This window comes from Solanum lycopersicum, chromosome 8, assembly GCF_036512215.1.
Source record: "Solanum lycopersicum chromosome 8, SLM_r2.1".
NCBI lineage: Eukaryota > Viridiplantae > Streptophyta > Magnoliopsida > Solanales > Solanaceae > Solanum > Solanum lycopersicum.
Window position 1 is genome coordinate 65,571,759 of NC_090807.1, and position 27,478 is coordinate 65,599,236.

At 28.3% G+C, this 27,478-nt stretch overlaps 1 protein-coding gene across 1 annotated transcript; it reads right to left on the bottom strand.

The window, feature by feature from the left end:
* Nucleotides 1-4,366: 4,366 nt before the first annotated feature.
* Nucleotides 4,367-15,777, bottom strand: LOC101250432 (agamous-like MADS-box protein AGL19). The gene is made up of 7 exons (XM_004245617.5): nucleotides 15,224-15,777; nucleotides 6,954-7,041; nucleotides 6,373-6,434; nucleotides 6,184-6,283; nucleotides 5,517-5,558; nucleotides 5,377-5,418; nucleotides 4,367-4,638 (listed from the first exon to the last, which is right to left on the bottom strand). Exons 1-7 carry the CDS (start codon nucleotides 15,403-15,405, stop codon nucleotides 4,480-4,482), a joined length of 675 nt encoding a protein of 224 aa, XP_004245665.1. The 5' UTR covers nucleotides 15,406-15,777; the 3' UTR covers nucleotides 4,367-4,479.
* Between the last annotated feature and the right edge of the window lie 11,701 nt (nucleotides 15,778-27,478).

The following is a 27,478-nucleotide window of genomic DNA, read 5'->3' on the forward strand; positions in this document are numbered from 1 at the left end:
TCAAACTGACTTAAAAGCTGGTTTTTGACTTATTTAGCTGTTTGGCAATACTCAAAACAACTTATTTTAAGTTTAAAAAAAACTTATTTTAAGCCAAAAGTTAAAAGCTGGGGTAGGGGTGCTTTTTCTTTTTTAGCTTATAAGCTGTTTTAAGTTGACCACATTTTTATCTTTTTGTGCTTAATATTTTTATACAATCTCCAAATTACCCATATAACCCTAACATTTCTTTCTCCCATTTTTTCCTTTTCACGTTTGAAATAACAACTTCAGCACACGCATAACTGCTTATTTTAAAAATAAATTTCAGCACTTTTAAAAGTATTTTTTTAAAGCTGCTTTTATTAAGCCTATCCAAACGGGCCCTAGTTTCTTTTGCTTTAAGCTTTAGGCTTTAGTGACTTTGAAGATTGGCCATTCATTACAAGTACTAATTTGTTTTTTTTTTTTTTTTCTTATTCCGATATTCGTATTGGAGCTCGATCGATCTGAATCTACCAATATGCTATTTGAAAAAACCCTTTTTAACAAGAATTTTTTCATACGTTAAACTAAAATCTGATACCCTAATTAAGAAAGAAACAATTTTATCCGAGTACGTGTACTAATAATTTGTGTCACTGTGTGTGAAAGAAAATAAAAGTCATTAGAGAGATGTGGAAAAGGCTAGAAAGAGACAAAAGTAGGAATTGCGTATAGGTATTGAAATTAGAAGAAATTGTAATGTGAGGCGTTAGTGAAGTTTGCTTACACCACCTTCCATGTTGTGATGTGTGAGTTAGTACAAGATTTGCATCTAATCGGATGGTCAATAAAATAGTCGAAAATTATAAAATATTTCGTAAATATATAAATATAAGATGATTTTTAAGCTTAGTGAGATAAAGTTACTCTATTTTTTTTATGTTAATGAACAAGCATTTTTAAAAATAAGTTAAGGCGTGTATAAATTGATTGAGACGCTGTCAAAAGGAATAAAGTTGGATATAAGATTTATCAAAAGGGTTTTGTGTTGAGTGATTTAGGTATAAACACGTAGTAGTAGGTTTTTTTATTCTTTCTTTATGAAAGTTAATTAGTGTATAGTCGCTTTCTTTAATGATATTTAGTTTAGGTTCTCATAAATGACAAAATAAAAAAAGAGATAAACAAATTATTAGTAGCAAATTAGATTAAAGCTAATAAAATGAAAACATAATAGAAAGATTATAAAAGGGGACAAGAAAAATATAGAAATTAAAATAAGTAGATTTTGTAAATTTAAACACTATTAAGTTTGTTAATAAATGCAGTAAACCAACTAATTAATCTTCTTTGATTGGGAGTATTTAAAAAGATATTTATAAACATAGAATAATCGTTGAGAAAGATCTGGTAGAGTGGTGTAATTTTAAGATAATTTTTATGTCCAAAAAAAAAAAATTTAGTTTGACTGTCAACTTGTCTGACTAATATACCAATATAATTCCGTGAAAAAAAATGATATTCATTATTCATGACCGAACAAAAATATCTAATTTTATTATTAAATTAATTAATTAAAATAAATTAAAACGGAAAAAATATTAACAAGGGGGTCAAATATAGTTTTGCTGCCAAAATTAAGAGGTTGAAAACGTATTTCTTGGCTACGTGGGTTCTACATAGCCTGGAGTTCCGTTGGCACATCATTCAGCTGTCTCCTTTGGCACTTTGCCATTGGTAGGTATGGCGAGTCATTAATTTAATACATTTTTTAAAAATTAATTTAATTAATTTTTAAAGTTAAATTAAATTATATTAATTTAATATTATAAATAAAAAAACTAGATATTTTATAAAAAGTACTATGAATTATAATTTTTTGCATATCAATAAGATGAAAAAACATATTGATTACTGTTAGTGAAATATTTTATATGACTTTAAAAAAAAACTATGACAATCAAAAGTAAACAGAAGTATTAATAAATAATTTTCCTCTTCTATAGATCTATTTAGCTATAAATATTACAACCATCTTTTGAGAAATCTTTTAGAAAAAACCAACTAGGTCATAAAATTTATTTCGTTTAAAAAAAACACTTTTAGCACAAAAATTCAAAATCTAAAAGGAAAAAAAAAATTGTGTGTGTGGTTGGAGGGGGTGCTAAAATATTGATGTTGAGTTCTTTTAAAATTTTAAATTTAATCCAGATATTTATATTTTATATTTTAAAAAATCATCTGTTTTTTGCTCCAAATAATTCTATCTACTCTTTCTCCTCATTAAACACGTTTTTCTTTTTTATAAAAATAAATAAATCATAACACTTCTGAAAATGAAAATTCACTTTCATTTGTTATGATAGTTTTATTGGTATATTTCGTTGTTTTTTTTAATAAATTATACAAATTGAGTTTATACAAATAACATATTATATACTATTATTTGTATTGTATAGAAACTATTAATATAAATAAATAAGTAATTGTATATAAGTGTTGAAATTATACCATTGATTTGTATAAAGTATTAGGTGGGTGATGATATACTGGGAAAAAAATATACAACCAAAAGTAAAAAGTATATAGAACAAAAAAAAGAAATTGAAGTTTGTATATACACAAATACGTATAGATATGTACAATATAATAAAAAAGTAATAATACGTATACAAATATAAAAATGTATACACGTAAGGCTTATACAAATACCCGCGATCCTTCATAGAAAGATTCATAAAACTGTAGTCGCAATTCATAATTATATAAAACTATAGCTATATTAAATTAAACAACGCGTAATTTTTCCTTAAAAGATGGCTATTCTTTAAAACAAATTTTCATTGGGCCTATCACAAGAAGTGGGCTCATGGACCTCACTGGCCCAATAAGACTTTTGAATGGGCCCAACAACTCTATTTGGTTGTGTTCTTCAATGTTCTAATGGAAATAAACCCAAACAAGAGCTTCTTGCAATTATGGGAAAGTAATAATCAACTTCCCATCTCCATAAACAAAAGCCCTAATATGCACATACCAAGGGATCGATAAAAATTTATCTGCACTCGATATTTATACTAACCTAATGAATGCACAACATGTGTCTTCATATACTTCATTATTAAATCGTTGTTTACTTGTAAGTAATTAGACATTCTAATCTTAATTTTTGTGTTAATCATGATTTGACGTAAACAAATAAATTTTTTACCATAAGAGAATTGAAAAAACCACCCATTAATTGTCTGGGTACTTTGACCCAAAATGCACCTCTACAAATGAATCACTAATATCTTCCTTTATGGGCTTAATTAGAGATGTCAAATGGATGAATTAAACTGATATAAACAAATTAAATAGAAATAGTTGATAAATAAATTGATTATAAACTCACTCAAAAAGTTGAAATTAGCTAAAAATAGGTCAAACCCAACTATTACTTACGTCAAAATCAAAATAATGGTGAAGTAATATTAATATTAAGCTAAAGGTATGGTATGATTAATCATGTTGACATGTGTTGTTAATATCGATTAATTTATTATAAATATCTAAGTGATTATTTTAATTTTCATTTATCATCAAAAAGGCTATAGGCTATGACGCCTTTTTAAAACCTAACCTCATTGACTGACACCCCTAATTTTCTTAGGGCAAATTATGATACTATTTAATTAGGACAAACATAAACTTTGAAAGTTCTAAGATTTTAATTAATTGGCCTACAAAATATTTTAATATATAGTACTACTTATTCGTTAATTCCTGCTAATATATTAACTCATTAATTAATTAAAATCAAAGAAAACATTAAAAAGGAAAATGAAGTGTACATATAAACATTTCTCTCAACAGTACTATCGTTTGCATCATTCTGATGATTATTAACTCATCAGTCATGATTGATACTATATAGCAATAATATAGATACGCAAAATCTTATTTATTCCTATCTCGTGAGATAGAGACGTTTGCTCAAGTGATGTGGAACTGATACTATAACATCATATACAGTGTGATTCATAAAAGTAGCGCGCAGTACGCTCGATCTTATCCGATCTTATGAGCTAAAGAGACTCTTTTTCATAAATCACATGTTCAATTAACAAATAGTTGATACTAAAACAATCGGCCACAACAACAACATATCCACAAAGTAACTAGATCTGAGAAAAATAAAGGGTACGCAAGATCATACCCTACTCTATGAGGTAGAGAGACGATTTCTGATAAGCCATTAGCTCAATTAACACATAGTTGATACTACTACTACAACAACATATTCGGCGTAATTTTTATAATTACAGAGTAAAAAGGACAAATTATTGTATACAAGATCTTACCCTCACCTTTTGTGAGGTAAATATGCTATTTCTGATAGACCTTCTCCTCTAACTAATGATTCAAGACATTAAAAAAAAACTATATTTAAGTAATGTAGTTTATATTATTACAACTCTATAAATTATAATTACAGTGTTAATATAAAACTTGAAACCCCAACAATTTTGACAATTAAAGTAATGTAGGTAGTGTGTTTAAATTAGGACAATATGAACTTTTTCTAGTCTCTGGAAGTCCTATAAAGAGCTCTGTCTCAACTTCCATTATTTGTCTTTCAACATCTTTCTCTACTAGAGGAACTGGTGTTAAAGTCAATGGTAGCACCTGACACTGAACAAAAAAAAACGTTTAACTATAAATTATTTTATTAAGAAAAAATGAGAAATTTTAAAGTAAAAATATTACTACGTATTAAAAGACATCATTCTAAATAGTATCACATGATATGAAACAGAAATCGAAGGAGTATGGTGGTAATTACTGTTGGACCATATACTAAAAAAAAAAAGAAAGATAATAATGATAATATAAACTAGCATAGTGTAATTAGTTAAGTGTTTATACAAAATGACATGATAAAAAATTGTTCTATAATTCACAATAAGGATTCAATTGGGAAATAGTCCACTTGCCACAATTTTGGCTTCTCAACATTTAATATCTCACATACTTTTCTAGTATAACTAGTAATAACAATATTAATATTTGTGTTCATCTCAACTAATTTATAATGTACATAATACATATTATTTCCTATCAGCAGTATCTATGTTCATCGATAGTAAATGTGTTCTCAGCTATATTATACCGTACTAGATGTTATCACCTATCAACACAAGTACTTAGATATAATATGATTATGTATTTATGTCCATCAAAGAAGAATGTTTATGCAAATAAGAAAAAGTAACTTGGTGTGCTTTTTATCTCCACTGAATTTATTTGATTGTGAATATTTTCATAATTAGTCATTAATCCAACTTCATTTATGAATCATAACCAAACATTAAACACACATATTAGAAACATTGATATGCAAGCAAAAAATTAGAGTGATATATATCTCACCTTTTTTTTCAAGTCTACATTTTCCTTCAATAGAATTTTTTCCTAAGACAAGAGAAAAAATATGTATTATAACCCAATTGCATTAATAGTTTTGACTTAAATGGATATACATATATATCATATATATAAAAGTGATTTACCTCTTCCTTCAGTTGAGCAATCTGTTCCTTGAATAACAGATTCTGAAACAAAATAAAACAAATAAACAAACAAAAATTGTATATAGGTTTAATCAGTGGTGGAGTTAGGATTTTTAATAAGGGGTTTAAAATTCGTAGAAATAAACACATGGAGTAGTCGAAGGGGGTTCGATATCTATTATATATACATTAAAAATTATTTAACCAAGTATAAATAATGTAAATTTCAGTCAAAGGGGGTCCAAGTGAACCCTCTTGTACCAAAGTGACTCCGCCCCTCAATTTAATCCATTTGTATAATATTATATCGAGACGGATTTAAAGAGAGCGATAAATAGTTAAATATAATGAGACACTAACCATAAGCACTTTTTAATTTATCAAATCTATGATGTTTATAAGCTAAAATCAGTCATAAGTTAGTAGTCACCACTCAAACTTATATCTGTGCAGCTTATAAACACTTTTAGTTAGATCAACTAATTTATTACTATACCAACAACTGTATGTACATTATTATTATAATAATTGTCATTGTTTTTATTCAAATACGTAACTGCTTCAATATAAAAACGTATTTTTTGTACTTATCAACTACTTTTAAATATCTAATCCGAAACGAACTATAATTAACTTGCTAAAGATTGAGGCATATATAGATTTTTACCTTTCTTGCCCTAATGTTGCTTAAACTTTTTTCCAACTGTTCTTCTACCTTTTGAAGTTCATCAAAGGTGGAAGATTCTAGACCATGTCCTAAAAGTTTTCTGAAAATAATTCACAAAAAAAATATTTTAGAACAATTTGCTGATTTAATTATTTTGCTACAATGAAAACTAAGAGACAATTAATTAACCTCTTAGAGTCTTCAAGAAATTCAAGCTTTCTAGTCATGGTTGCAACTTCCTCTTTCAAATGCTACACAAAATAAAGAGTTAGTATTTCAAACATACCAAAAGTCTTGTTTACCAGTGTCGAATTCTCTAAAAATTACACATTTTTAGAAGAATTTAACAGTATACAATGACAATATTGTTAAAGAGTGTGAACAACATATACACCTATCAATACAAAAGCAGGTATTTTCAAATCAATATTACTTAAAATAGAGAACTTGAAATATTTTTATCATTCGCAAAATTATCTTCATTTTTTCAAAGTGAAATTCATGTTAGAACTTCACCTAATATATAAAATATGTACATAACTCGGGGTGAAATGGGTTAATGTAAGGAAAAAAGATAAAGAAAAAAACAAAGAATCCGCGATGGATGCAAAATAAGTTTCTAATTTGACTGCTTCGTTAGCTTCATGAATTCATCAAAATTATAAGACATTTAAATTTGAATAGAATAAATATATATAAATATATATATATATATATATATGTATAGGTGTGCGAACTAATTCTCACATCGAAGGTTGAAAAGAAAATACCTCAGTGGTTAGTTGATCAGTTAATTTTCTGTTGAGTCGTCCCAGGCTCTTCTCATTCTTCTGATAGCGTTCTATTGTCTTGTTTGTACTAAAATAAATAAATAAATAAATAATGAGAACAGAATAAAAATAAGAATAATAAATAGTATTACTATTTTATAACAAGGTGAATAATTTCAATTCCAAAGACGAAGACATGAAGAAACACTCATGGTATGAGGGTTTTAAATAATCCTCGTCTTAAAAGAAATTTTTTTAGTTAATATAAACCTATGGAATATTTTCTTAATATGATATATATGAGTGTAACACTCAAGTGAAGGGTGAAAAGTGTTAGGACCGAAAATAAGCAGGTGTAAATGCGGAAGCTAGCAACGCAAACCTCGAGACATCACAAGTAAGAAGACAACGAGAAATATACCAAAAGACACAGAGATTTAACGTGGTTCGGTCAATCGACCTACGTCCACAAAGGAGATAAGCAATCCATTATAAATATGAGAGTACAAAATACAGAGGGAAACAACCTCAACCAATTCACTCAGAATACATGGAAGGTTCACACAAGTGATAACATATCAAGCTTGTGACCCATAAATTCTCCCTCTAACCAAAACTCTCAAAGCCCTTAAGACTACATTGTGAATGCTAATTAAGTTAGAAGTAACATGCCTCTATTTATAGAGTCCTAAACCTTTTCCTACAAGAAAAGAATTAGTCAACCCAAAACTTTTTCCTACAAGGAAAACCTACTTATGGTAAGAAATTTAGGGCAAATAAAACCCAACAAATCTCCCCCTTGGCCTGAATTTCTGACAAAATAAATTTGTCCACCTTCTTGACTTAATTTTCAACAACTTGCTTCTCCTCTCCATAATCTCCTTTGCAAAATTTATGTCTCGACACAGAAAACCTCTCTGAAATAATTTCTCCACTGAACCTGACTTCGTCATTGAATCTGGCTCTGATACCACTTGTTAGGACCAGAAATAAGCAGGTGTAAATGCGGAAGCTAGCAAAGCAAACCTCAAAAGACCACGAGTAAGAAGACAACGAGAAATATACTAACGTGGTTCGGTCAATCGACCTACATCCACAAAGGAGATGAACAATCCACTATAAATATGAGAGTACAAAATATAGAGGGAAACAACCTCAACCAATTCAGTCGAAATACATGGGAGGCTCACACAAGTGATAACATATCAAGCTTGTGACCCAAAAATTTTCCCTCTAACCAAAACTCTCAAAGCCCTTAAGACTACATTGTGAATGCTAATTAAGTTAGAAGGAACATGCCTCTATTTGTAGAGTCCTAAACCTTTTCCTACAAGAAAAGAATTAGTCAATCCAAAACCTTTTCCTACAAGGAAAACCTATTTATGGTAAAAAAATTTAGGGCAAATAAAACTCAACAAAAAGAAACCTAGGCATAGGAAAATACATAGAACATAAAATCGCAAGTTTATAAATAGTGGGATGAGTCAGGACTCTTGACACTGTGTGATTGTGCGTGTTTAAGAATGATCTAATGATGTCATTGTTTATGGACCAAAACCTGAGTGATCTATTTATGACTAATATGGAAACTTAGGTGAAACGAAGTAAAGGTATGATCAACTAAAATTAATGAATTAATGTGTGGGTTGTGGTAAGACTCGTACTAAATCTTGGTTGAAGGATTTGTACGGGATGAACTTTTAAACAAATTTCTCGTACTAGCTTTATCTGATATTGGATCCTCATTTTATGTTTTAATTTTTATCCAAGTTCTAGTAAATTGGAGAGCAACGGGTTGTTAGAATGTTTGAAAAAATTGTCTAATAGTTAATTTTTGAACGGTTAGTTAAGTTTTAGTTAATGTTTAAAATTATTCAGTATTTCAGTATTTTTATTGCAAAAATTAAAATTTGATAAAAATTTCCTAGTTAAAACACTGAAAAACTTCAAAAGAAAATCATATTTAAATTGTGAAAATTTAAACTTCATCAATAATCTCATGAGTCATGAGTTTGGAATGATAAAGAGATGGACATCATAAATGTGTGGAGTTTGAAATTTCAGTTCATACTTTTATTATGAAAGTTTGAACTCCACGAATCATTCATGAATATTGAACTAATATAATCCTCATTTTATGTTTTAAATTTTTATCCAAGTTCTAGTAAGTTAGATTTTGGCGTGCAAGGGGATGTTAGATTGTTTAGACAAATTGTCAAATTGTCATTTTTGGATAGTTAATTAATTAAGTTTTAGTTAATATTTCAAAATTACTCATTACTCAGTACTTTTACTACAAAAAATAAATTTTGATGTACTTCTTAATTGAAACACTGAAAAACTTTTACAAAATCACATTTAAATTGTGAAAAATTAAACTTCATGAATCATCTCATGAGTTGAAATGATAACACCATGAATGAATTTTGGAGTTCGAAATTTCAACAGATTTTCATATTTAGATTGCAAAAGTTTGAACTTCATGAATTTTTGGATTCCATGAATCATTTTTGAGATTTGAAACTTCAAAGAATTATGATAGAGTTCCACCTATCAAAGTTTCAAAAGACAACAAGGTAACATATATGTTTGAAATAGTTTCGTGATTTAGCTGAGAGTATTTTTGTCCAGATGTTATATTCACCAAATGGTGTTTAATAAGAGGCGATAGTCGATTTTAGAGTCTCTATTTTAGTCATAGTTGCTTATAAAAGTTTTGCATGTTTAGGCGCTTTAAAATCAACTTCATTTTATCGTAACTAAAGTTACAAAAATTCGTGTCTAGCAAACTTCTGATATTTTTACTAGAGTGTGTCCCGACAAAGCCAAAAGTTTCATCTTTTTTTGTAAAGTTAATATAGGATTATTTAAAAGAAAAATTGGATACCTAAACTTCAGTCATACAAACATCCAAAGTGCACCTCTTATTGAAGGAGATTTGGTTTGGGAAGATATTTTCTTGTTGTTCTTTTGTTGATACGACTTCAATATAATTCTAGTTATCCTATATCTTCGTTTGTGTGTAGCATATGATACTTTGATCTTTTTTTTTTCATACTCTTATCACTTTTACTCAATAGTAAAGAGTTTGAACAAAAAATCTGGATATTATCATAAGAGAAAGACCGCATATGAAAGCATTTCATGATATAAGTCTATCCACCTCAACTTGAAAAACAAAAATGAAAAATTGAAAAAGTAATATTTTAACCTTTTTGAACACATCTTTGTTGTTTCTCAAGCTTCTAGTGAGTTAGATAGTGAATCCCTACGTATATCATTGTGTATAGTAAGAGATGACCCCCTACTTTCACTCCACCCCCAATTGTAACTAGGACTCCTTGCAAATAAAAGCGTTCTAAGAAATTCAATTCGAATTATCTTCCCTTGTGTTTGACTATAACATGATCCCTCAAATCTAGACCTGTATAGAAATTTTATTTATTTCTCGTAAAAAAGAATTTTCGATTTTGTGGAATGAATTATATCCTTTCTTTACGGGCTAGATCATGACTGAGTAGGAAAAAATACCTCTAAAAGTATGCAAATGGTTATCTTTTTATTTTGTGGCCAAATCATGAATGGATGGTTCACCATTGTCATAGTTTATGGATCCAAACCCAAATGATCAATTTATGACTAATATGAAAACTTAGGTGAAAGTAAGTAAAGGTTTGATCAACTAAATTTAATGAATCAACATGTGAATTGTAGTGAGACTTGTAGTAAACCTTGATTGAAGGATTTGTACAGGATGACCTTCTAAGTAAATCTCTCATAATAGTTTTATCAGATACTGGATCCTCATTTTATAGTGTAATTTTTATCCAAGTTCTAGTAAATTGGCGAGCAAGAGGTTGTTAGAGTATTTAGAGAAATTGTCAAATAGTTATTTTTGAATGGTTAATTAAGTTTTTAGTAATTAGTTTTTCAAAATTATTCAGTATTTCAATATTTATATTACAAAAATTAAAATTTGGTGAAAATTTCCTAGTAAAAATACTGAAATAACTTTTAAAAAACTCATATTTAGATTCTGAAAATTAAACTTCATCAATCATCTCATGAGTCATGAGTTTGAAAAGATAAAGATATGGACACCATGAATGAATTATGGAGTTTGAAATTCATATTTTTATGATGAAAGTTTGAACTCCACAAATCATTCAGGAATATTGAACTAATATAATCCTCATTTTATGTTTTAATTTTTTATCCAAGTTCTAGTAAATTAAATTTTCGCGTGCAAGGGGGTGTTAGATTGTCTAGAGAAAATGTCAAATAGTCATTTTTGGACAGTTAATTAATTATGTTTTAGTTAGTATTTCATAATTATTTTGTATTTCAGTATTTTAATTACAAAAATTAAATTTTGATGAAAATTTTCTTAATTTAAACATTGAAAGACTTCAAAAAGTTTCACACTTGCATTGTAAAAAAATTGAACTTGATCATCAATCATCTCATGAGTTTGAAATGATAAAGATTTGGACACATCAATGAAATGTAGAGTTTGAAATTTCAACATATTTTCACACTTAAATTGTGAAAGTTTAAACTTCATGAATCAATCACGGATGTTTGAATTCCATGAATCATTTTTGAGATTTGAAACTTCAATAAATTATGATAGAATTTCACCTATCAAAATTTCAAAATCCAATAACATATGTTGAAATAGTTTCATAGTTTATCTGAGAGTATTTTTGTCCAGTGTTATATTTACCAAATGGTGGCTAAGAACAAACAATAGTCAATTTTAGAGTCTCTATTTAAGTCACAGGTTCTTATAAATTTTTTGCATGTTTAGGCGCTTAAAAACCAGCTTCATGTTGTCGTAACTAAAGTTACAAAAATTCATGCCTAAATTTAAATAACAAATTTCTGACGTTTTTACTAGAGTGTAGCTTGACAAAGCCAAAACTTCCGTTATTTTTGTTTAAAGTTTTTTTAGGATTATTTAAAAGAAAAATTGAATACTAAACTTCAATCATACAAACTTTCAAAGTGCACCTCTTATTGAAGGTTATGTTGTTAGGGAAGATATTTTCTTGTTGTTTTCTTGCTGGTATGACCTCAATATAATTCTAGTTATCCTATCTCTTTTGTTTGTGTGGCCCGTGATATTTTGATCCTTTCTTTCTTTTTTGCTCCATCCTTTTACACAATAATGAAGAGTTTGAATCGAGAATCTAGATATTGTCATGAGAGAAAGACAACATGTGGAAACATTTCAGGATACAAGTCTAACTAACTGAACTTGAAAAAAAAAGGAAAATTTTAAAAGTAATATTTTAACTTATTTGAACACATCTTTTTTTTTCTCGAGCCTCTAATGAGTTACATAGTGAATCCTTATGTATATCATTATGTATATTAAGAGAATGACACCTTTCTTCCATTCCACCCCTAACTGTAACTAGGATCCTCGCAAATAAAAGGGTTTTAAGAAATTCAATTTGAATTATCTTTCCTTGTGTTCGGCTATAGCAAGATTCCTCAAATCTTAAGTTACTAGAAAAACTTTATGTGTATTTCGTAAAAAAAAAAATTTATTTTGTGGAATGAACTATTCCTTTCTTTTCGGGCTAAATCATAATACCTCTAAAAGTATGAAAATGGTTAATCTTTTTACTTTGTGGCCATATCATGATTGAATGGTTCATTATCAAAGGAAATCATGCATGTAAAATGGAGATCAAATGCAATTTTATTTGGTTGCATTAATTTATATACAAGAGAGTATACTTTTCTCAAATCACATATTGCAAACTTTGGTAATTAGTATTTTAGATTATTGAGTATTTTAGATTCTTTCACACAACATATATATTTGTCTCTCTCTATATATATAGACAAAAAAAATTATAATAACTACTAAATTAAGCATATTATCTAAGGATTTCCAAACACCTTAAAAGTTTAAATTATTAGAAGATTATATGTTTTCTTTATCTTGTAATTAAGAGATTCTGCCAACTAGTGACCATAGGATCAAACTGCTTTATCTCAAATTTTGACCTTTATTTTCTATATATGATAGTATATTATATCACTTTGCAGTCCTCCTTAAGTCTTGAGATAAGCAAGATATTTTGTATATCAAACTGTCCTCTCTTGTTACGTTTTAATTTATTTTATATTATATCATGAGTTAACTCTCCACAGTGTGAGGGAAGATATATATTCATGCATCTTTTAATTAGGCCTTCCTATTGCTATAGCCAGCTATAAGCTATAGTAATTCCAATTCACTAACCATATGCTCGACCTTTTAAAGTAGCTCAGCGGTCAGCCTTCATTCGAATCATGTTAAGAGATAAGACTTTCATAAAGATTTTTTTTTCTTTCTAATACACTAGCAACTGATGACTCACCTAAAGAGCATCTGATTTTAATAGATATTATCCAACAACTTAATTAGGACAAAGTCAAATTGGTCATTAATACAACTATTTTAGTTCTTACAATTACAATATATTTAAGTTCTTGTATAACTAGTCTTTGAACCAAACTGACTCTTTATTACTCCTACGACATATTATTATGTTAAAAGTTATAAGTTGATAGTAAATATATAACTTTACTTCTTCACTAGATTCATTAAGCAAGTATCATGTTCGGGTCAGAATAGCTAAGACATTGGTGTTACCCAACAAATTTACTATCTTAGAATGACCTTGTTGTACCATACAACAATAAAATGATGTTCCTTACATGTTGGAACATCACAAAAGGTCATCAATATGTTTCTTAGATGTTTGAATTTCATGGAACATGAAATTCCTAGAACTTGAATAAGGAGAATCGGATATAGTTTTTTCCTAATGTTGTGTAGACTATCCAAAACTGTTGTATCTTGTATGGCACACGTGTGATTCCTATATTTTTGAAGGATCTGACATGCATCTGTTGATATTTTTGAAGTGTTCCGATAACTTTGGTCTTTTGATTAACTAGATATAATTTCATAATATGATTAATGAATCAAAAGATACATCAAAGTAAGGAAATGGAGTAAAAAAGAAGCAAGTATGACACTAATGCTATTGCACTTTCTAACACCAGAAATTCTGAAGATTTGGTTGTATAAATAGTATATTAGCTAGGTAAAGTAAAAAAAATACTATAGAATAGTATATGCATCAGTATCATATAAATAAAAAGTGCAGTACTCTTCACTATTTACAACAACAACATGATCTACTCAGTATAATTTCATAAATATAGTCTGAAAAGAATAGTCTATATGTATATAGTCTTACTTCTACCTTACGAAGTTAGAAAAGTTATTTTGAATAAACACTCGACTCAAATAACAACTAAATTGAAAAGTTTTAGCAAAATTAAAGATCCACTTCCATTTATAAGTTCCAAAATCAGGCAAAAGTTGGTGGGGTATTGGGAACAACAAATTTGTAGCAAGTACAATCTCATTTCAACTTTCAAGTTTGAACTTCATTTTAATTGTACTAAAAAATAAAAAGGAATTAACTACTACTCCCAAGTAAAAAATTTCCACATACATCATACTTTTTGTTCTCTTGTTTTGATGAACTACCCCTTGTAATATACATATAGTCATCTAGAATTTGTACAAGGTTCAGCTTTATCAAGATTGCCAAATAGTAGCAACATATAAATCATTCAAAAAAATTAATAGATTGCATTGGCACACACCTCTATACACAAAACAATCTCTCTTAAAAACAAAGCTTGAATCTCAGTGGATCGTGACAATAAAATCATTCGTTCATTTACAATATTTCATCATGTATTTAAATCGTCTGCAAAGGATTCGATGGAAATAATACTTCAAAGACTATAACACATGAAATCCCTAAAAGAACAAATTATTTTTTTGATTATATTTTAAAGGACTTAAATTATATAGAGAATCAAGAGAAGTTAACAAAACAAATAGCTAGGCAGAAAAATAAGGGACCCTATTGGACAGATAAAGCAAGTGATCATTGTACTTGGTACTTGTTATACATTTATTGTATGTAATTTTCTGAAAAAATGTATAAAATTCCTAAATTGAGCTACAAGTTGGATACCAAAACAAGATTCTTGAAATTAAAAAATCCCTTTTTAGATATTGTTATATCCACATACAATTATGATATCAAAGACAAACAAAACATCGATTTCCTACATGACATGGTAAGAGTATAGTCTTGCTGCCATACGATCCGCTTAGATTCAGCCCTTTGTCAGGTGCAATTCGTTTAAACAATAAATAAGTTCAAAGAAATAACAATATGTACCTGGAACTTGAGAACTCATAAAGCTTTCCTTTTGGAGAGAAAACAATAAGAGCAACTTCAGCATCACATAAAACTGAAAGCTCAAATGCTTTTTTTAGAAGCCCACTTCTTCTTTTTGAGAAGGTCACTTGTCTACTTGTTGCATTTTCAATTCTTTTCAACTCAGTTTTTCCTCTCACCATTTTTTTTTAATTACAAATTCAAAAAAAAAAATCAAGATTCTATAAGTGAAAATTCAAGAAAATATTGGCTTTTGAGTTTTCAGATCTAGATGATATATTAAAAGAAAAAAAAAATTGGTTCAAAGGATCAAAAACCCTAAAAAAAAACCATAAAGAAAATGGCATATTTTTTTTTCTTTCTATTTTTATCAATTTTTGGTTTGTTTGAGTTGACACAACTAAGAAAAAAAAATAGATATAAATAGGGAAATGATTAAGGAAAGACTTGTAAGAAGCAAAAACCTCATATATTTTCTTCTTTTGGTAAAACTTGCAAAGAAGCACTGTATTAGACAAACTGACAGCTCCAAAAAAAGAAAATATAAGTGAGTCTCTATGATAGGCAACAAGTGGGGAAATTATTAATTATTATTACTTTTTTTTAAAAAAAATAATTTTTTTTTAATTATAATTAAGCAGAGATGCCCATGTAGGGACCATTGACAGCACATAAAAAATAATCTTCATACTTCCCTATTGGTGTATTGACCAAAAACCCTAAGGGGGAAAGTTTGATAGCGGATTTAGAGATGAGTTATATAGTTGTTAAATTATACATAAGTAATATACTGTTTAAACAGTTCGATAGGTTTATTTTTACTTTTAAATGAATAATTTTAATTAGCTATCAAATGGTCGTTGTATTATATTATTTTAAGTTTAATTAATTATATACACTAACAATATAAATAAAAATATGTTATCTGAATATTTATTAGTTGTTTAATTGATTGACTATCTGAATTTTCATTTCATTTGTAAACAGAGACAAATCCAGGAATTAGTTATATGCACTTTATGTTCGTAATTATATTTTTATAGATATTTTGGGAGTTTCTCTAAACTTAGAGAGACAGTTCGATCAAAATTATTGAACTCATGTTAATACATAATTTGAATTGTGTGTCAATATTGGTTGATAAAGATTCGATTCTCCTCCTTACCAAAATTATTGAACCATATATATGTATGGTTCCTACGACAACTATTTAATGAATTAAGTTTTATATATATTTATATACATCAAAATTAAGAAAATGCAATAAAGCTGAACAAATTCCTATTTTAAAAAATAATAAATTGTGGATGTATAAACCTAATTGAGTTTATTACGATTCCAAATAAATACCATTCACACACTTTAAACGAAATTCAATATTTTCCCTTTTTTTTACATTGTAATTTACGTTTTTTTTCGAGACAATATAAATAGGCTCACACAAATAAAATTGAAGAAGAACCAAATATTATATAAATATCACTCAATTAATTTTATTGTTGTATCTTCATTGCACATCAAAATTTTACTTTTTACTTCGAAAATATGAAATTGGTGCTTGACAATTATACCATCTTTTTATTATTTTATTTTTTTTAAAAAAAATACAAAAATAAATAGGTAGTTATTATATCATATATGTACTTACAATATTCAGAATACTCTTTTTCAGAAATGGCTATAGAAGTCATTATCAGGGACAATTTATCACGTTAAAATAATGACTCAAATTAAAAGTTTATCTCAAATAATGGAACTTAAGATATTTGGAAATTAAAAGATCATCTCAAGATTCCCCTTTTATCTTAAATAAAATAATATTTGAATATCTGAACAAAAAGGTTTGAATTAGATTCAATGAGTTTAAATATTCAATATTTTCTGTCTCATAATATTAATCATATTTCATTATTTAAATTAGGATAATGCACAAGTATCCCTCAATCTATGTCCGAAATCTCAAAGACATACTTATACTATACTAAGGTCCTATTACCTCTCTGAACTTATTTAATTAATAATTTTTTACCCCTTTTTGACCTACGTGACACTATCTTGTGGGCCCAACAAACTAGTGCCGCGTAGGTAAAAAGGGATTAGAAAATTACTAATAAAATAACTTCAGGAGGTTAATAGGACCCTATTATAGTATAAGTGTGTTTCTGGAATTTCAGACATAGGTTGAGAGAGCAATTGTACATTTTCTCATTAAATTATTTCTTAAATTTTGAGCATATTTTAAGATGTGTGTTTGTTTGTCATACGGATATAAGAAGAAGGAGTGAAGAGTCAAAAACACACCTAAAATATTTTTATTATTTGAGTTTTAAGTTTAATCTATTAAATGTGTGAGCTCTCTCGAACTATAATCAATTGTAATTATTAAAACACATCTCAAACCATCAATTGTTCATATTTTCTACTCGAGCGATTATTGTATTTCAAATAAGAAGAACAAAAAACTAATAATTGGAATATATTTAAATAAATATAATAATAATTCAAATAAAAATCGGTGTTGTTACTTTTGGCCATTCATTGACGGTAAATTAATATCTGAATTGTTGGTGTCAAAGTGTCAACTGCCAAGTAAGAACGAAAGGGACCCTGCCAATTAAAAATAATTATTTACATACATCATTGTACTTTTCAAAATAATTTATTGACATAATATAAAATATATATTTTATTTATCTTTTGACAAGTTCAAAAGGGGAGTAATTTTTTTAAAAATGTTATTTCACTTTTTTTTCTTTACTTGACTAAGGTTTTCATTTTAAATAATTTTATGTATTTGTAGTCTCAAAAATCAATAATTACTAAAGCTAAAATGGAAAGAAGAAAGAAGACTATTTTGACTTAATAATTTATAAAGAATAGGTAATTTGAGACGGACAAAATATGACATAGTAATAAGTTTTTTTCACAATTACAAAGTTCGAGAGATGAAAAGAAAGCAATCCTTATATTACATTTCGGATGATTGATCTGAAAATAATTATCGATAATAATAAATTAATGAAAGAAAATATCATAATTTTTTATTAAAATAATATTATTTTCATATATGGACAACATTAAGACACACGTAGTGCTATTTTAGTTGAAAATTCTATAAAAGGAACACCAGGAGTTCAAAATTTATTTTTGTCCGTACAAGATTTTTATTTAAAATGTCAACATCGGTCCGTACGAAAGGTCCTATGTGGCTAGCCAATTATAGAACGCCACGTAGGATTAACCCACGCTGCTTTCACGTGCCTCGTCCTTCTGTTTTGGCGTGTTTGCTCGTATTAATAAATACTATTATCTCTCCGTTTAAAAAAAAAATTATTTTTTTTTTGTTATAGTATTCTGCTTCGATATGTTTAAAATCACAAAAATAAAAAGATATATTAATACATTTGACAAACGAGAAAAATATTGTGTTTTTTCAAGGTGGTCCCAAAGGGAAGAAAAAAATTTCATACACACAATAAATAGATCTTTTTCTTTTTTCTTCCTAACCTCTAAAGCTAGTTCGATCTATTTAAAGCAGACACTCTAAAAATTAATTAAATTAAAAAAATTTATTATCGATAGTAGAATTCTCATGAGCTAGAATATGGTCCAAACAATTATTAATGTGCTTCCTACTACTAGAGGTAGGTGGCATTTCCTTGAAACAAACTTTGAGTGTAATTACTTTTTCAGATTTTCTGTTTTTTTAAAAAAAAAATTATTATAGATTTTAAGAAAAATATATTAAAATTTAAATGTTGAATTAAATATGTGATCTATATGAAAGTTAGATATATCCGGAATATGATACTATATGTAAATTGAATATTCAAATATGTATTAAAGTGCTAATTAGATATTTTATGTTTTAAATTTTGAAAAAGTTTTTGTATGTATTTTTAAATTGCTTAATAAGATCTGCGCACATACGCTTCTCAAACTCTATTTTGTATAATTATACTTAACTTTTATGATAGCTCAATTAAAATTGACTTACAATTTTATGACTTATTAAAATTAGTACGTATATAACTAAATAATAAAAGTATAAAATACAAAATAGCCTCAAAACGGATAAAATACAAAATAGTCTTAGTTTCATTTTATTTCTTTTGATTATTTTAATTGGACGACAATGTCGGCATGTATAAATTGGTGGCTAATATATTTCTTTGCATCTTTTTAATAAATTTATATGCAGTTTTTTATTCATTTAAGAAAATTCAAAAAGTTCAAACAATTAAAAGTCGATATATTTACGGCGTCACCTGCATTTAATAGATGAAAATAGAATTTAATTTATTTATATATTAACAATGTATATATGTCAGAAATCGGCCACTTGTCAATTTTTATCTTTTATTTTTATTAGATATTTAGTATTATATTAAAATTTAACTAAACTAAAATTTATGTTGAGGAAAGTCTAACATTTGAAATGTAAAGTGCTTTCTAATAAAAGTAACTTTAAATCTATAAAATTCAAATTTAAAAGCACTAATTAAAAATTAAAACATATTTATCATTTCATTATTATCTTTATCGATCTCTATTGCCATTTTCTAGTAAGCTACCAATAATACCAACAAAATATTTTTTTTCTATTTCTAAATGTGTTGGAGGTCTTTTATTAATGGTAACAAAAACAAAAGATTCATATATAATATAATTATCTAATAAATGATTTCATTATTTCTTTGAGTTGATAATATCGTATATAATATTTTTTTCTCATATAAATAAGGATGAAATTTGCATATATCTTATTTTTTAAAATATTATTTATAAAATTATATCGAATATAGTATTACTGATACTATAAATAATTTCATATGTATATATAAAATCCAATTTGTAATCTCTGAATGTAAGAAAACTAATAGCTTATTTGACCAAATTTCCAAGAAGTTAAATGTTTGTGTTTTTTATTAAAAAAATAAGTTATTTCAAAAAGTTGAGGTATTTGGTCAAACTATATTCAAACATAAAATGACTTTATAATATTGGGAAATAAAAATATTTATATTTTTCAAATAAATTAATCAAAACACAAAATGAATTACTCCAATTTCTTGATAGAAAGTATTTTTCGTAAATAAGATGTTACGCGATATAAATTTGAAATAGTCAAATTTTAATACGATTGATGGGCTGTTAAGTTTGATAGTTTGAATAGTTGTCATTGGGCCCCATGGATAAAAGTCCGACAGCTGCTTCTCATCAAAGCCCATGAACTCTTGTTCCTACTTTTAACAACAAAACACTTTTCTTAGAACATATAAGCTTGTTTAAGTGCTAAAGTTTAAATGGTATAGTGCCCACCTTTCATTTTCATGTTCATTGTTTTAAAAAAAAAAAACTTTTATAATCATCTAATATTCGATATTTAATAATTTTAAATTTACGCAAACAAAAAATCAATTTAAGAAAAAAATATTTTTTTCAATGAGTTATCTAAGGTAGAAAGGTGTGGATTCACGTGAATTTGTGCTTCTCTCCTACAATCATATAGAGTTCTTTTCTTTTGCTTTATCATCTGGTGGTGTCTGGAGCTCACCCTTGACAAAATTTGGGTCGTTCATTACAAAGGTTCATTCAGGGGTAACGCTCCTAATAAGATTTTTTTCATATTCAGAACTGAAACTTGAAACTTCTGGTTAAAGATGAAACGGCTCCACCAGTGTACCACAATCCATATTGATAAATAATGTAGAATTATGCCTATATAATCCCCATAATTTCGACATTGAGTGTAGATATGTTACAACAATATAATTTTAAGAAAATAGAAGTTAATTTGAATCTGTAATTTTAAAAATGTAACGGGTTGATAGTATGAATTTAAGATTTTGACTTAGATATAAACTATGGATTCACCTCTTTATAGTAGTGTATTTATTCTCTTGAAGTTTTGAATCGTTTTCAAACTTGAGATATCTGTTAAGAAATAAAGGCTCATGTTAAGGCCATGATACCCCTAGTAGTTGTTCAATCAAAACCTTCTTTTAACCGTATGTTATTTGTATATATTGATTGAAAAAAAATCAAATTTATATTATGTAGGGCTTATTAAAGAGAGAATCAGATAATTACTCCCTATTGGTAGTTTCTCCATTTCCAATTAGTTAGAATAAAAGACAATGTGTTTGATATGAAGGAGAATATTTTTTCTTGAAAAATAGGTCGGATTTTTAATTATTTTTTTTCTTCAAATGCTTGGTTAATTAGCAAAAAATTAGTATTCCGTAAGTATTTTTATATAATCTAATAAATTTTTATGAGGGTGAAGAGATGTTAGACTGGGTCGGAGTGTGGTAGAAGATGGGATGATCAAGAAGTGGGGGTTGGATTGGTGGGGGAAGAAATAATGAACTTTAAATGTTACTTATAAAAAAATTATTTTCGTTATTTTAATTAGAAAAAATATTTTTCTTATTTTTTAAAAAACTTGTTAAAAAATGAAAAATACGTTCATCCCGCTACCGTCGTCGATCTGGCTAAAGTTTGTGTAGTGTGATGGTCTCTTATTAATTTTTTTGTCGAAGTGTGGGTTTGAGTAGTCTCTATTGTTGAATCATAGGTGATGTCAATTTGCCTAAGTTGGTGTTGTGTAATTGTTGTATTTATCTCCCCAACTCTATGATTCAAAACATTTTCATATCATGGATGTGGTATTGTCAATTTTATCAATTTTGTGATGTAAATGATATTATTATACAATCAATTTTTAGATAGGCCCAATAATCTTTTGTTTTAATTTTATGTTTGTCCAATAATGCATACCTATTTTATAATATATACCTCAATCACTTTAATGGACCAAGAAATTTGATCATAAAATATATATCATTTGGTACCAGATTGATAATTTGTTCGGTCAAACTTTCCGAATCGATTTATTTTAAATCGTATTCATTTGTTAGAAGAAAAACACTTTTGATAATATTAAAACGTGATTTGAACTCAACCAAGACTATAATAAACATATAAAGAAAAATATACTTTTTTCCTTTTTAAAATAGCTTATACTATTATCAAAATTCTTTTTTCGTCTTTCTAAAAACTTGATCAAACACTTTATTTTTTTTTAAAAAAAAATATATTTTTTACTTTATAAAACTTGTCCTAACAAACTATACTTGTATACGTTTAATGAAATATTAAAGATCAATTGCACGTCAAATAAAACATACCAAAAAACACTAACATAATGAGAAAGAAAAAAATATATGATAGGTGAAGTGCAAAAAACAACTATTTTTATGATCATTATTTAATAAAATAGCCGACAATACTTTTAAAGTTTAGCCGCTTTATAAACAATTTCAAATCTGATCCAAAGTTTGAAACTTCGAGCTTTCGATCTGAATTTAGGTTTTTACAATTCAAAACTTTTGATCTGGAGTTCGTCAAATCTGACTAAATTGTAAATAACTATCCAAAAGTGGCTAAAATTTTAAATAGCCCTGGGTTGGGCCATTATTTGGGCTCCCTCAAGCAACCTTTAAAGGGCGTCTTGTTTTCTTTTGGCCCATTTTAAGGAGTTGACTAAAATTAGATGGGAATAATAATAATAATAATAGGCAAACTTTTATATATATATATATATATATATATATATATATATATATATATATATATATATATATATATATATATATAAAATTATTTTTTGACAAGTGTCTAAATACGTAAATTATCCAAAATTAAAACTCATGTTATACCCCTTTTCCAACTCTAAGAAGATTCATAAAAGCCTTTATTAACAATATAATTATGTTGTAGTTAACAGAATATTGATTACTATTAGATAGTTTGTTAGTTAGACTATTAGTTAGCTGTTACATCAAGTTTGTTAGAAAATTAGAAAGTTAGTTATTTTCACATATTCCATTTTGCTTAGTTGGATACAGATGCCAATTTCACACCCTTGTATATATATTGAAATAATAAATACAGAATGTGTGTTTTACAATTCTAAAATTCAGATTCTCTGAACTGCTTTTTCTCAATTGCCTACTATGGCTTCCTTACTGTTTTTGGTGTAGATGATCACTATTGTTGAGTAATTTTGATATGGTATCAGAGCAAGGTTGCTCTCGTTGCTTCTGATCTGAATTTTTTGTTTCTTTTTCTAGTTGATTCTCTATCATGACAGGTTCTGAAAATGTTCCTCCAACACAGGGAACTCCTGTTAATGGTGATACGTACAATGCTCTTTATATATATCCTTCTGACAGTCCTGAAATGGTACTGGTTCCAGTTCAATACGATGGAACAGGATATAAATCCTAGAGAAGGGGAGTTATGCAAGCTTTGTCAGTGAAGAACAAGCTCGGATTCATCGATGGTAGCTGTGCTAAACCAGTTGCAAATTCAAGTCAGTCACGTCAATGACAGAGTTGTGATGATATGGTAACTTCCTGGATCTTAAATTCTCTCACTAAGGAAATTTCAGATAGTGTAGAATATGTTAATGATTCAGTGGAGCTTTGGAAAGAACTTGAAGATAGATATGATCAAACGAATGGAGCAAAGTTATATCGGATTCAAAAGGAAATTAATGATCTTACACAGGGAAGTTTGTATATCACAGTCTATTACACTAGAATGAAAAAACTTTGAGAAGAATTGAATACTTTAAATGTAAGGAATCAATGTTCTTGTGCTTGGACTTGTGGAGCTATGAATGGGTTGCATAGAGCAGAACAGGATAGACGTTTGATACCGTTTTTAATGGGGATGAATGAAGTGTATACTGTGATAAGAGGTAATATTCTTATGATGAATCCTCTTCCATCAATGGCGCAGACTTTCTTTTTATTGATTCAAGAGTAGAAGCAGAGAGAATTCAAACCTTTTAATTGAATTCCTATGGAATCAATTTCTTTGAATGTGAATTCTTCTAACAATAATGTTAAGGGACCAACGGGAAGGAACTACAAGACACCATTCTCTAATGATAACTACTCTGGAAATAATAACACTTCAGGAAATAACAATAGTTATGGAGGATCTAACTATTACTCAGGTAACAATAGCAATAGAAGTGCTATGTTTTGTAGTTACTGCAAAAGGATAGTAAATATCAGGAAAAAATGTTATAAGTTGATTGGATATCCCAATCAGGCTAACAGGAATAATGGATCTCATGCTAGACAGAACATTAATCATGAATATATGGGAAAGAGAGTTGTAGTTAATGTGCATGGATCTTCTGATGATATGATATCTGTACAAGGAGAAGATTGTTCACAGGGTAATCATAGACAAAAGACCACAGTCACTAAAGATCAATATGATCATATGATGAAACTTTTGCAGAATTTTCGAATTGAAGGAGCTGATTTAACTAATTCAAACATGGATGCTGGTTCTGTGAATTTTGCAAGTATTGTAGTCTGTTCTTCCTCTTAGGGGTGGGCATAAAAACCGGAAAACCGAAACACCGAACCGAATCGAAATTTTTTAAAATTTTGGTTTAGAATTTCGATTTCGGTATTTCGGTTTTCGGTTCTGTATTCGGTTTAATTTTTTGTATTTTCGGTATTTCAGTTCGGTTTTCGGTACATGTTACTTTGGAATTCGGTATTTCAGTTTAAATCGAAATATTATATTATAATTTATAAATTATATTATATTTAATAATTATTAATATTAAATAATCCTTTTAAAAAAAATAAGAAACCCTAAGTTGAAATATCAAAGCCCATTAAGTTGAAATATCAAAGCCCATTAAGTTGAAAAATCAAACAAAAAATTGAAAAAATTGTTAAGTTTAAAATTTTAAAAAGCCCACTAAACAGGTCCATTAAAAAGCCGAAATAAAAAACCGAACCGAATTAACAAAAACCGAACCGAAATATATTTCGATTCGGTATTCGGTACGCAATTTACAAAAACCGAAAACCGAAAAAACCAAAAAAAAAAACCAAACCGAACCGAAATACCGAATGCCCACCCCTACTTCCTCTATTGATTTTGGTAATCCTTCATGTGAATGTTTTAAATCAAGTGCTGACTCATTGACTCGGGGGCATCAAACCATATAACCTTTAATAGATCTTCATTAACCAACATTAAACCATGCCTTACCCAATGCTTTTTTCTTTGCCTAATGTATATAAAGTTAGGGTGACAGAATTTGGTAATGTAGTGATCACATCTGAAATTATTTTACACAATGTATTATATGTACCTTCTTTTAAATACAATCTAGTTTCAGTTCATTCATTGACTCTTTCTATGAGTTGTATAGTCTTATTCACTAATATCTCTTGTTTACTACAGGCCCCTTCAGTGAAGAGGCCTCAGGTGCTTGGTAGTAGCAGAGAAGGACTTTATTTTCTTTGTTCAAGATGTCTGAAGAATCCTGCTAAATTCACCACATGTTGCTGTACATCTCACAGCAGTCACAATTCTTCTTTGTCTAGTAATAGTAGTAAGGTTACAAATAAAGTTTTACATGATACAAATAAATGTACTGATCCACTTGTGTGTTCTTCCACTTCTGATATTATCTCTACTAAACATGTTGTAGACTTACTGTGACACAATAGACTTGACCATGTGTCTTTTGCAAAAATGAGGAAATACCTACAATTCCAGCCAGTTTTTCAAACAAACAACCATTTATGTGTACAATTTACCCTAAGGCAAGACAAGAGAGATTACCTTTTAGATGTGTACAATTTGCCCTATGGCAAGACAAGAGAGATTACCTTTTAGTAAAGTGTCATACACTCTAATTCCATTTTTGAACTCCTTCATGTTGATATATGGGGTCCTTACCATACACCTACCCATGACAACTATAAATATTTCATCACCATGGTAGATGATTTTAGTAGATCTACTTGGACTCATTTGTTGAGCACAAAAAATAATGTCTTACAAGTTCTTAAAAACTTGTGAGTATGGCAGAAAAATCAATTTCAAACCACAATCAAAGGTGTAAGATTAGACAATGGACTAGAGTTTAACAACAATGAAACAAAACTTTTCTTTCAATCCAAAGGTATAATCCATCAAAAGAGTTGTCCATATACACCCCAACAAAACAGCATAGTGGAAAGGAAGTATAAGTACTTATTGAAAACAACAAGAGCTCTCCTATTTCAATCAAAACTTCCTATGAAATACTGGGGAGAATGCATACTTACAACAACACATCTCATAAATAGGCTCCCATTAACCTACCTGAAAAATAAGTGTCCTTATGAGGTTTTATATAAGAAAAAGCCAAATTATAGTCAACTTAGATCTTTTTGGTTGTTTATGCTATCCTACACTACCCAAAGTTCAGAGGGATAAACTATATCTAGAACCACTCCTCATGTGTTTGTAGGTTATCCTTTTGGAACAAAAGGATATAAGGTGATGAATCTTGCCACAAAAAGGATACATGTGTCTAGGGATGTAGTATTTCATGAAAATATATTTCCTTTCACTTTAACTTCAGACAAATATATTTTTCCTTCTATTCCTGGAACAGTTTCTTCAAATGATTTAAATGATTGTATTGACTCAATGCTTGATAATACTTTGATAAATCAAAATACAGATGTGCATCCTATTACTTCAATTTTGTCACCTCATCCTCATTCTCCATCTCACAATATGCATTATTCACCTAATCCTTCATCACCTTCTCCTCCTGCAATACTACAAAGAAGATCACAAAGAGAAAGTAAGATTCTCTCACATTTGAAAGATTACATTTGTTCAATCCCTACTTTAAAAACTCCTATTTCTACCAAACAATCTATTCCCAAAGCTTTTTCTCTGAATGCCTTGTTCACAAACATCACCACATTACCCCCAATGACATTGCCTCCATCAGCGAAGCAATGGTTGAAAACATTTGCCATGATAGTGAACGTTCATCTTATGAGGAGGCAGCCTTAAGTCCTGCATGACAAAATGCCATGATACAAGAATTTGATGCTTTTTGTGCAAATAATACTTGGGATCTTGTGAGATTACCTGCAGGAAAGCAAGCAATTGAATGTAAATGGGTGTATAAAGTGAAGCACAAATATGATGACAGTATTGAAAGGTTTAAAGCCAGGCTAGTAGTTAAAGGCTACACTCAACAAGCTGGTGTAGACTATACAGAGACTTATTCTCCACTGGTAAAAATGACCACTGTGAGAACTTTGATTGCATGTACTGTTAAAAAAGGTTGGGATATGTTTCAACTTGATGTAAATAATGCTTTTCTTCATGGTGATCTTCATGAAGAAGTATACATGA